The sequence below is a fragment of the Microchirus variegatus genome (genome assembly GCF_963457635.1).
Source record: "Microchirus variegatus genome assembly, chromosome: 12".
NCBI lineage: Eukaryota > Metazoa > Chordata > Actinopteri > Pleuronectiformes > Soleidae > Microchirus > Microchirus variegatus.
Genome location: NC_139813.1, coordinates 17775305 through 17787747, shown reverse-complemented (window position 1 = coordinate 17787747; position 12443 = coordinate 17775305). Strand labels below are relative to the sequence as shown.

Below are 12443 nucleotides of genomic sequence, written 5' to 3'. Positions count from 1 at the left end.
AACCACGTACCACTATGTTTAGGTCGTAATGTTTACAACCTAAACATAGTGGTAATGATCTGCTAAGCTCACAATCACCACAGGGTCAGTTGCTAATCTGGTAACATGCTCTGTAGGCATTTAAAAAATGTGTACATGTGTATATGTGTATATATACATACATATATATTTAGATTTAATTTAGATTTATTTCTGTTATTTAAATGGCGCAGATATATACTGTATATATGTAAATATATATATATACATACATACATATATATGTATCTATACATATATATTTAATTTAGATTTTTTTCAGTTTTTATTGTTATTTGTATGGCGCAGATATATACTGTATATATGTAAATATATCCAAATATATACATACATACATATATGTATGTATATACATATATACATTTATATTTAATTGAGATTTTTTTTCTGTTTTTATTGTTATTCAAATGGCACAGATATATACTGTATATATGTGTATATATACATATGTATATACATACATATACATATATACATACACATATACATTTATATTTCATTTAGATTTTTTTCTGTTTTTATTGTTATTCAAATGGCACAGATATATACTGTATATATATGTATATATATATATACATATACATATGCGCCATTTAAATAACAAAAACCAAAAGACAATCTAAATTAAAACTAATTCATGACAATTTATAAACAATATAACATTTTCATTTTCAAATGATTATGACCTGGATGACTGAGAACCTTCACAGACATACATTAAAACATTAATACTATTTTTTTTTTTTGATGATTATACTTTTACAGCTTAAATACTAATAGTAAAGGCTGAACTAGTCATTCAGTGACCTATATACAGTGTATTTTCTCACAAAGCATATGTTTGAATAGCTGTATCGCTGATAAAAAACCAACTCCTCCCACTGACCCGTCAGGTTACTCGTCTTTTTTTTGTGTGCGAGGTGAGGGAATAAAACATTTTTGCCGATCATTAAGGATAAAAAAGTGGCGGCTGAGAAGCCGAACATGTCCATTATATTGTTGTTAAAATGACCTTCTATGTCTCAACTCCTTTCCTCTCTCTGTTGCCTCACCACATCGACAGTGGACAAAGTTTGGAAAATGCTTGGTTTGAAAGTGGCCCCAGAGTCAAAAGCAAACACACTGCTGTAACCTTCGCCTGCTCCTGTCACAACTGGCTCCTTCTCACAGAGCAAAATGTTCGATTCAGGTACCAAAGTTTCAGTGTTTAAATAATAAAAAAAAAACCTTAAGTTTCCTAAAGAGACTTTGCCCAGGTCAGTCTGGTTTCAACGGCTCTTTTGGGAAACTTCCACAGCAGCTGGCTTGAAGTTCATCTCACTATAAAATGTACCTTAATTAAACTCGTCACGTCTTTTTATAAATCTCATGCGCAGCGATTCCGTTTGTGAGTCGACACGAGGTGTAAATTGTCTTGTTCCTCTGTTCACCGCTTATTCCTACATGATATGATATTCATCCACTTCTCACATTTGCCTCTGTTTGACTTTTGCACTGTTTTAAGAAGGCTCCAGTGGAATGAGTTCACATGACTTCTCCTATCTGGCCCTCATTTTTTGGGGAGAAAAGAGGACAAAATGAAAAAAAAGGGGGAGGGAAAAACAGCAGAATCACATTAACATAGTTTTGCCAGATCCTAATAAATCGTTGCAATGTGTGCAAGAGAAGAAACAAGGACTTTATGTTTTGCATGGCAAAGACTGTTTCTGAAACGTCGTTCTTGAATCTGTAGCCTCACATATTTACCACACGTAGTCACACGTGTACAAATACACAGATACAGATACAGCATCATGTTGTTTTCCAACAAGAATCTACTCTCGCTGCATTCTTTCCTGGTTCTCTCATCGTGTGAACAGCAACACGATCACCATCGACGATATCAACAGTTGACCCACTTCACTTCAGGCGTTCACAGACCTGGAATGACTTCCATGTATAATTCAATCCATGTGACGCTCAGGATTCATGGCTGCCACATGATGGCAGTAGAGTTTGTGTGTGAATATTTTTTTTTTTTCTTTGCCACTCTGTGCCCAAACAAGACTTTTTCTATCATCACATACGTCGCAATAAAAGATTCCAAAGCCATACTTGAATTTATTCCCCATAATGATTCCCAGCTTCTGACAAGGGATATCTATATGTTCAATGTATACATATGTATATATATTACTCTATGTATTACTTCATAGGAATAAACTATTTAGGATATCAATATCATTGGTCTTATCCAAATTGTACATGTTGTACTCCTTAACCTTGGACTCAATGATTGAATAGAAGGAGGATTATCTTTACTACTAGTGAGTTTACTACCATATCCAAACATAACAGTTTGTTCTCCACAGCGCTAAAAGAACACAGCTTCATTCATCATCTTCTTTGTGTTTTCCTGTGTCCTATTTCAGACTGAAATAATATCAGCAACGTATTTGATAAATTGGCGCAGTGATTATTAATTTGTCCATAAACAGCAGCATTAACGGCCTCTGAGAGGAAATCAATGACAGAGATAATGAAGTCGAGCCAAGACGACAATGAAGACAATGTGATTTCAAGGACAGAGTGAATAGTGGTTATTGGTAAAGAAAGATGACCTTTGTAATAAAAATAAATTATTATTACTATTATTATTATTATTAGGTTTCAGCAGTAGGGAGGAGTATGAGGGCCACGTAAAAAAAAAAAGAAGAAAATAAAACAGCATGAATTCTGAGATTATAGTCAGAATTTTGAGATTGAAGTCAGAATATAAAAGTCAGAATTTCGAGATTAAAGTAAGAATATTAAAGTCAGAATATATAATCTTCTGAGATCAAAGTCAATATTAAAGTTAGAATTCTGCAAATAAAAGTCAGAATTTTGAGAGAAAAGTCAGAATTCTGCAAAGTTAGAATATAAATTAGAATTCTGAGAATAAAGTCAGAAAATAAATGTCAGAATTCTGAGAATAAGAATGAAGAGAAAGAGTAAGAATATAAATCTTCTGAGATTAAAGTCAGAATATATATCTTCTGAGATTAAAGTCAATATTAAAGTTAGAATTCTGCAAATAAAAGTCAGAATTTTGAGATTAAAGTCAGAATCCTGAGAGAAAAGTCAGACTATAAATTAGAATTCTGAGATTAAAGTCAGAATATAAATGTCAGAATTCTGAGATTAAAGTAAAGTTAAAGAAAAAGTTATACTGATCATAGTTTGTTTTTGTGATGACATTGACATTGTGAGGATTCTAACTTTAGACTCAAAATTCTGACTTTAATCTGAGAATTATGACTTTAATCTCAGAATTCATGCTGTTTTATTTTTTTTTTTTCCAATTTTTATTTTTTTTTTACATGTGGCCCTAATACTCTTCTGTACAACAGAGCCAAAAAAAGAAGAAAAAAGAAAAATAGATTTATGTCATTGAAATATCAAATTTGACCTCATTTGATGTTCTAAAAAATATATCTATACACATATATATACATATATATATATATATATATATCAGACTTAAGAATGAATGTGAGCGACTGTAATATCATCCAGGCGGCTGCATGAGAGTTAAGTGAATGCAGATGCTGGGACAGAAACTCTATGGACCCTCGGTGGAGCAGCAGGCCCTGCCCAGAGCTAGAGTTACACAGTAACCCGAGAGTGTGTGGGGCGGGACGGGAGGGAGCAAAGTGTGTGTGTGTGTGTGTGCGTGCGTGTGTGTGATGTGTGTCGCATTGGGAGAAAGAAAGAAGGAAAAAAGAAAAGGAAGAAATTAAAGGGGCGTGTATGTTTGGGGTAGAAGGAGACTTGAGAGTGTGAGGGGGGAGTTCCCAAAAGTTTTCAAAGAGAGCGGCGCACACACACACACACACACACAGTCACACACACACTAACATGCACACAGTTGTTCAGGTTGAGATGCAGTCTGCACACGTGTTGGTCTTGTGAGTGTTTCATTAACTTTACCTCCGTGGATTGATGGTGGACCTTTGGACCTGACGGAGAAAGAGGAAGAGAAGAAGAAGAAGAAGAATGGGTTAGGAAAATCAATGGACAAACTAAACACCTTCCAGTTGAGGACAGAGAGGACAGAGAGGACACGACAGTGAAAGGACATGGGACTATCTGTGGGGTGGCTGCTGCGTTTGGCTCTGCTCTTCACTGCCGTGTGTGTGTGTGTTCACGTTTACCTGAGGACAGGATGGTGGAGGACACCTGCTCCCCAGGGTTCGGGACGTCCCATCCAGACGTATCGGAACAGCAGAGCCTCTGCAGAGGGACGGGAGAAGGACAGGAGCGTCAAAAGGAGAATCTCTTACGTTCGGACGCTGAAGAAGGAAGGTTCAGCGAGGAAGAGAGACGAAGGGAGCGAGGTCCTCTCACCTCCGTGCTGCCCCCGTCTCCGCTCACACAGAAAGGTACGCTCAGGTTTAATATCACATCCATGTCCGAAGGTAAAATGGCCACGATTAACAGTGTCGTGAGGGTTATCTGATCCTGAATCAGTGTAGTCGCAGTAGTAGGAGGAGGACGGAAACAGCTCAATAAAGAGCTTTCACTCCATCTCTCTGCGAGGCGGTGCCTTCAAATCTCTGTAATCCCCACGAGGGTGATGAAGGAAGAACATGACGGCAGCAGCAGCAGCAGCAGCAGCAGCAGCAGACTCCATGCATGTTCAAAGCACGCTCTGATGTGCTGCGGGAGATGAAAGGAAGAGTTTGTCACCACCAGAGTGACAAAGCTGCCTTTTTTTTCACTCTTCTGAAGTGAGAACACAAGCTGGAAATCAAACACAAACACTTGTCTGTGTTTTGTTGCAGGTATAAAGTCAGATTTGACAAAGGATAATTCACTTGGAATGTCTTTTTGGAGTAAACACAGCTCTGGGACTTGACCTTTGACCCATGAAGGGTGTGTTAAATCACCAGCTTAACAAAACTCCCACTTGTTTCTCTTTAACCTTTTTTCCCTCTGCTCTTTTCTCTCTCTCTCTCTCTCTCTCTTGAGTGGCCCTTGTTGTGTCATTTGATCTCCACATTCACCCATCTCTCTTTTTTGTTCCCTTTTCACTGCCAGTGTCTATTGACCCTCCCACTGCCACCACAACACATCTCAGTCTTCACCATTGTCCTCCTCTTCGGTTTGCATTATTTCGTCGCTTCTGTCACTCTTCGGTGTAAGATGGTCCGCGTTTTGTCTTTAAAGCGGACCTGATCCGGAAGTCCCAATTAACGTTGTTTTTTTTAGTGTGTATCAGCGTCATTACCTCGTTTATGAAGCCCTGAAGGTTCGAAACAAACAGTTCAGCCATTGCTGAGAACGCTGTGTTGTGTTGTGTTGTAATCTCGGGCTCAGCGAGATCTCTGAAAAAACCCGGTCCGGTTACGTAAACAGCGGTTCTCCTGAACAGCAGATCGTCCTGCTCCGGGCACTAGTCCGGGCACATCCGGTTGCGTACATTGAACCGCAGAAGAAGAAGAACGTCCGTTGCGGAGGTGTCTTATGACTCTGGGTCCGACTCCGGGTCAAAGGCGTAAAAGGGACTGCGGCGGGGAGTCGTGAAGAAGCCATTTTTTTAAACGTTGTTAAAACAATGTTTTGATAATGAGTAGCAGTGCATCCACCGTTCCAGAGGGGGGAGCTGCGCTTCTGAGAGCTGGCGGGCTATTTACGTCACTTCCGGGTATTGGCCAATCACAAGACAGTTGGGAAAGCTCTCGCTGGCTGGCCAATCACAACACAATCTGTCTTCTGGGGGTGAGATTTCAGTCTAATACACCGCGGCTGAGGAGAGCTTCAGTGAGGAGAGATTTTTATCGGCTCTTTTACAGCAACTAGGAGGTTTTTGACCATAAAAACAAGTTAATGTATGTAAGTAAACCTCCATAACTCACATACATGTGTGCGACAGGACCACTCTATGAGAGCTTTAAATCTTTAATGACTTAAACCAACTGAAGTTTAAATGCCACAGAAATCACTGCAGGGGTTATTGTGCCACGCTGAGAGAGATAGGCACCATCAATAATGCACACCGCCACCATATGCTCGCTCTCCCTGTTTCTGAACACAGAGATTTGTCTCATAACATGCCCTCGAGGGCCCCGAGGACAACATTTCTGTCATGTACTGATGCCATTTCATTCTCTCTCTCTCTCTCTCTCACACACTTCTCATCTCGATAATCGCCGCTTCTTTTTTTGGTCCGTCTGGTTAGCGCGTGTCATTGCTTCATTCTCACTCATTGTGTTTTTCCATCTCTCCTTGTCTGTCTCGGTGTTAAAACACACTCTCGCCTCCCACTTCAAATTCACATCTCTCTTTAGTTTCTCTCCTTGTCCTCAGCTCCCCCTTCTCTCTCTCTCTCTCTCTCGTCTCGTCTCAGCACATATTAATGCATGGCGGATGAAATAAAGCAGGACTGCTGCTGCTGCTGCTGCTGCTGCTGCTGCTCGAGTCTCCGCAAAGGATGAGAATGACGCCTCCGGGTGACCTTGGTGAATAGCAATGAAGGGGACTTCATAGAGGCTGCGGTTATCGGCGGGCTGAAGGTGAAGAAGTAGATATTTGTATGAACAGCTTATTTGCAGTAAAGGTTTAGACCATGACACGGCCACTCGAAGCAGTCGATAATATCTAAAAGTCTTGTATTTTATGTCAAATATCAGCGCTCCCCTCTTTGCAGCAGGGCAATTAAATATCACAGAAGGATTACACCGTTCTGCCTCCAGGGGAAGAAGAAGAAAGTAGACCAGTAGAGTACGAGCGGTTCGTTGTTCGTCTGGATGTCAACGTTGTCTCACTGAATCACATCAGGAAATAATATTTTTCACGTTCCTGCTGACGACGTCTTCACTGCGGCACAAACAACTGCAAGGTGACACGACTGCTCCGTCAACCTTGTTGAACATAATTTCCTCCCCTCCATTTAAAAAAAAATAACATCGTGAACACACCATCGTTTTCAAAGAAGTTGTAATTTACAGTATTTCAACCCGCATAAATACGCCGTCGAGCGCCGCCAAACCTATGGGTGGCAGTGTAGGGAGCAGGATAAAGGCCATGCAAGCCAATCAGAATCCTCCAAAAAATTAAGCAAATTAAATAAAAGACATGAAAACACAAAACTTATAGTAAAAAGTAAAATAAAAATATAAAGTAAAAATAATTAAAATTTGATACTAAGTGGTGGGCCACATGAAATCAATTGGGGGGCCCGCATGTGGCCCCGCGGACTGCAAGTTTGAGACCTGTCTTTTACGTCTCTGCAATATTCTGCCAGAAATCATCCAGAAAGTGTGGAAAGACAACAGGAAAATACTCTAAACTAAACTAGAGCTGCAACTAACGATCATTTTCGTAAATCGATTAATCTGTCGATTATTTCCTCGATTAATCGTTTGGTCCATAAAATGTCATAAGATGTTAAAAAAACGTTGATCAATGTTTGTCAAACAATGTTCTCGAATGTCTCGTTTTGTCCACAAACCAAAATGATTCAGTTTTAAAGATTTCTTTGTTATGTGGAGCAAAGAAACGAAGAAAATATTCACATTTAAGAAGCTAAAACAGATCAGAAATCTTGTTTTAATCATGAAAAGAGCTTCAAACAGATTAATCGATCTTGTTTCAGCTCTATACTAAGTATAAACCAATTTAAAGTGAAATGCATCTCCACATGAGTAAACTCACGCACATCTCCTTTAATCGTGTACCTCCTGCAGCCTTCCCCCCTCCCTGTGGGAAAAGTGAGGAGCGATGAGTCGTTTTTAATTGTAGACAGACGTGAAATGTGTTGCACCTAAAAACAACAGCAGTGATGGAGGGAGGGAGGGAGGGAAAGAGAGGAAAAACAGGACGAGAGAAGGAGCAGCAATCACTGGAAAACCCAGTTCTGAATCCCCTGAAGTCACAGTGACAAACACACACACACACACACACAGATGTGCATGATCACACTGACCTACTGCCAATGGCGAGGGGAGAGAACGCTGGGATGGATGAGCTAAAGCCGTGCACCACAACTATGCAGCAGCAGCAGCAGCAGCGCTGAGGCGCAGTGGTTCTCCATCATGCCAACTCACAGTTTGCATCATAACAAGCTCATAATAACAACGAGCAGTCAGGGAGTGCGAAGAAAGACAAACTCGGTTTTCCACTTATTGCACGACTAAACATAGAATGCAGAGTTTGTGCAGGATCTAATGTGTCACAGGAGCAGGTGCTTGTATGTGATGTTGGTGACGACAACACCTTATTTCTACGGATATGTTTTTGGACAACTAACTCTTACCAGATGTTTTTTTTTCCCTGCCAAAGCATGTTATTTGTTGTGATCTCATCCTAATCCTCATCCTAATAGCAGTGCGTCAGGGAGTGGAAGTTCTGTCAGTCTGAGACGAACTGATCGATGACATTGGGGTTTAGAGCTGCAACGAACGATTGTTTTCGTAATCGGTTAATTCGTGGATTATTTTCACTAGTAATCTTTTGGTCCATAAAAAGTGAGGAAATGTTGATCAGTGTTCGTCAAAAACCTGGAAATGACGATGTTTTCGAATGTCTTGTTTTGTCCAAAAACGAAAATGATTCAGTTTTTAATGATTTCTTTGTTATGTGGAGCGAAGAAACAGAAATATTCACATTTAAGAAGCTGAAACGATCAGAAATCTCAATCGATTATCAAAATTGTAGACGATTAATGTAGTAATTGATTAATAATCAATTAATTGTTTCAGCTCTTTAGGGGTTACTGAATCTGAGGCTGTGTGCTGTCTCTGTGTTAAATTGTTCAAATGAGCAAATCTACTTAAAAGTGAGCACACCACTTGTCATTACAGTTAAATAAATAGCTACTGCTTTAAAAATATATATTTTTTAGGCCAATAGAGCAACGATAGTTCACACAGCAGAACTGGAATACATGTTTAATTATGCTTTGTATTGTCAAGCGGTGAAAGAATATGCCAGGATTATTACAGCAATAGAAAAAAGACTATTTTAACACGTTTTTTTTGGGGAAAAAAAATATTTCTGCTTTTACTTCCTGAAATATGCAAAGTTTTCTTTTGTCTTATTTCTCCAAAGGCTACAGTATATCCTCAGTTTGCTGCTCGGAAGTGATTTATTCCCAAAGTTTCCTCTCGTGTGCACCGACCACAGAAAGTAGACACATCCAAATTAGTGTAGAAATGAATTATTAATGTCACACTGATACACACACACACACACAGTCATTTCACCGCATATCCGTCTTATCAATTGTTAATATCCTCGCTCATTTGGTGGAAATGGCAGCGTTTCACAGAAGAGAAGCTTCTTCTCTCGGTGTCAGAACTGTTTGAAGAGACCGTCATTCACATGTCACACACACACACACACTCCTTAAAGCCCATAGGCAGACGGTAACAGAGGAAAAAAGAAAAGCAGCGCCATGGATCATTTCCCGTTTTTCAATTCCCTGAAATTATCATCCTGTTATGTTGAAATGACAGAGGGGGGGGAAAGAAGGCCAATTTGTGCAATACGATAATAACAGATTGTCAGAAATAAAAGTGAGCTAAAAAAAAAAAAAGAACAACGGCAAGAATCCAGCAGAGGGATTCAAATAAACTGCATTAACTTTATCACTCCGATGAAGCATAAAACGTCTGATAACGGTTAATTGATTCAGTCAAACAACACTGATAACCAAGAATAGCCCTAAAATTCAAATTATTCCTTATAATTAGACGGGACAAAATGTTAATGCAATTACACAAGACGAGTATTAATTACTTTTGTTTAAATAAACATCAGCGCAGTGAGTTCTTCTTCTTCTTGAGCGTTGTTCAGTTCAGTGTTGTGATGTACGGAAGAGGATTAGGGTCACACAGGAAAAAAATATTTGAGTTCTGACTTTAAAACTCAGAATTCTGAGAATAAAGTCAGAATTTGGAGTTTTAAAATCAGACATTCTGATTTTAAAGTGAGAATTTTTAGTTTAAAGTGAGAATTATGAAAATAAAGTGATAATTCTGGGTTTTAAAGTCAGAATTCTGAGTTAAAAGTGAGAAATCTGGGTTTAAAGTGAGAATTATGAGAATTAAGTCAGAATTCTGAGATTTAAAGTCAGAAATTATGAGTTTAAAGTGAGAAATATGAGAATAAAGTGAGAATTCTGAGGTTAAAGTCAGAATTATGAAAATAAAGTGAGAATTCTCAGTTTAAATTCAGAAATCTGAGTTTATAGCGAGAATTATGAGAATAGTCAAAATTCTGAGGCACTAATCCTCTTCTGTAGTGTTGGGATAAAGAAAGAACAAATAAAAAAAGGCCACTTTGCAACGTCTGCGCCAACCACTGCCAGCCAACGTCACCCCCACAAGGAATTTCTAATGCAGAAACCCAGTGACCCTCCTTGGTCATTTCTTTGAAAGATGAAAGCTCAACACACATGAGGGAGAAAGAAAGAGAGGGTGAGATGGGGGCTGTTTGAAAAGAATGAGTGGCGCTCACTTCTGTAATCCCAAAGGTGTGACTGGTGATGGTTCTCAGGCATCTTTAACCTTTTGCTGGGGCGTCTGGGGAAGCAGGCAGTCACAGGACATCACGGACCGAGAGGCTGATGTCAGCGGGGTCGTTCCTCTATACTTTCATGTTCCAGAGCTATAACTTTACATCAAAAACAGTCCCCACAGTCCCCGTGCAAGTGGAAATAACTTCCGATTCTCCACAAAAGCAGTCCCCAAAAGCAAAAAGGATTCATGACTTTTATAAGTGATGTTTCTTTTCCCTCTACTGAGGTTTGTCATAGCTCTGTCTCCAGGTATACATTTATAGAGAGGGCCAAACAAGTTTCACAATAGGTATACTTGTGATTTCTGCAAATATGAGAACTTAAAAGATATAAACTGTTTCCAGCAAGTGTGAGTTTGTATTGCTTCATTTGCATATAAAGATAGAACTGTCAAAAATAGAGGAATTCAATTTCAGCCTTTGGAAAATTTTGATCATTAATTTGTTTTAATTTGTAATTTCAATTCAAAAAAAGTAGTAACTGTTATGCTGCTTAAAACTAAACGGACCGGTTGGTGGAGTGGTTAGCACTCTTGTCTTTGCAGCAAGAAGAACCAGGTTTGGAACAAGAACCTTTCTTTCTTCCTGAGTTCGATTGCCTCCCACAGTCCGAAAACACGCAATATGGGGATGAGGCAAACTGGACGCTTTAAATTGGCCATAGGCGGAAGCATGAGTGTAGAGCTTTGATGTTATGCTCAAATCCGTGAAGCAGGCAGCAGTTCGTAATCAAAGCACAGTTTGTCATCAAAGCACGGTCGTGATCAAAGCTTTGTTTTTCTTATAAGTGAACCTCTGGTTTTCCTTCTTTTAACTGTAACTGATCGTCAGAAAACGTACACTTTGTTAGGTTTACAACCTATTTGTTAGCGTCTATTTAGTAGCGTGTGGAATAAAACTTTGAAAAAAGACACTCGAGTTGTACTTATTCTGGTCACCCTTCCAGAGGGGAAATTACTGAGCTGAAGAGAGCAGCCAGTAAAAATCTGGAGAGTAAACCGTGGTCGGAACCAGTGGAAAACACCCGTCGCTGAGGACCCGGAGAAAACGCCACTACGGCGGAGGAACCAAAGCCAAGAGCCGAGGGGGTTGGTGAAGGCTGAAAAGCCAATACAACAGAGAAGCCAGAAGGGCAGAAGAAGTACCACAGCCGTAAGTAAAGCTGCATGGATTGCACAAGGGATACAGAGCTAAGAAAGCGACTACCAGGCTAAAGAGCTAACCTGCTAAGCTACTGAAGGACTAACAGCTGCTGAGAAGTCGCAGAGACTGTGTTGAACCTTTGAAGTTGTGTGATCAAAGTGGATCTTTTGAACAATCCCCTTCCCGAAGTGAGTCAGGAATTCTGGAAGAAGCATAATGACCGACAACAATCTAGAAAGCCTAGAGCAGAGATGGTCTAGTGCGCAGGACATCCTGACAACACGCATTTACCGCCTTAATGCCATGGCTCGCCACCTCCCTTCAGAGGAAAAGGCAAAACTGGAGACCGACTATGATAGATTCCTCGATGCCAACCATAGATATGTCGAAGCACTGGAGCAAATGCAACCAATGGACTGTAAGACGCAGGACGCTCTAGCGAGGGAGGATACCATCACGCAAAAGTACCAAAACGCAGTAGACATGCTGTGGGCCAGGGATGCAGTGCCGGACATAGACGCTCTCGTGACACAGTTCAAGACAACTTTCGATCGGGTTGAGGCACTCGGTAGAAATAATGTGGTACCGTGGATACAGCAAGAGGTCGAAAGTAGACAACTGGATCGAAAACTCCATGGACTCAGAGACACTGTGTATACTTGGCGAATTTATCGGCCGCACGGAAAGGACAAATGGATGCTCTATTTGTCACTGAAAGA

General features: G+C 40.0%; 1 protein-coding gene across 1 annotated transcript in view; it reads left to right on the top strand.

Moving 5' to 3' along the window:
* The first annotated feature begins 4070 nt into the window (after positions 1-4070).
* mettl24 (methyltransferase like 24) overlaps positions 4071-12443 on the top strand; it is a 34239-nt gene continuing 25866 nt past the window's right edge. The window contains exon 1 of the mRNA XM_083898285.1: positions 4071-4442. Coding sequence (XP_083754411.1) covers positions 4140-4442 — 303 coding nt within the window. The 5' untranslated portion in view covers positions 4071-4139. The remainder of the gene's footprint in view (positions 4443-12443) is intronic.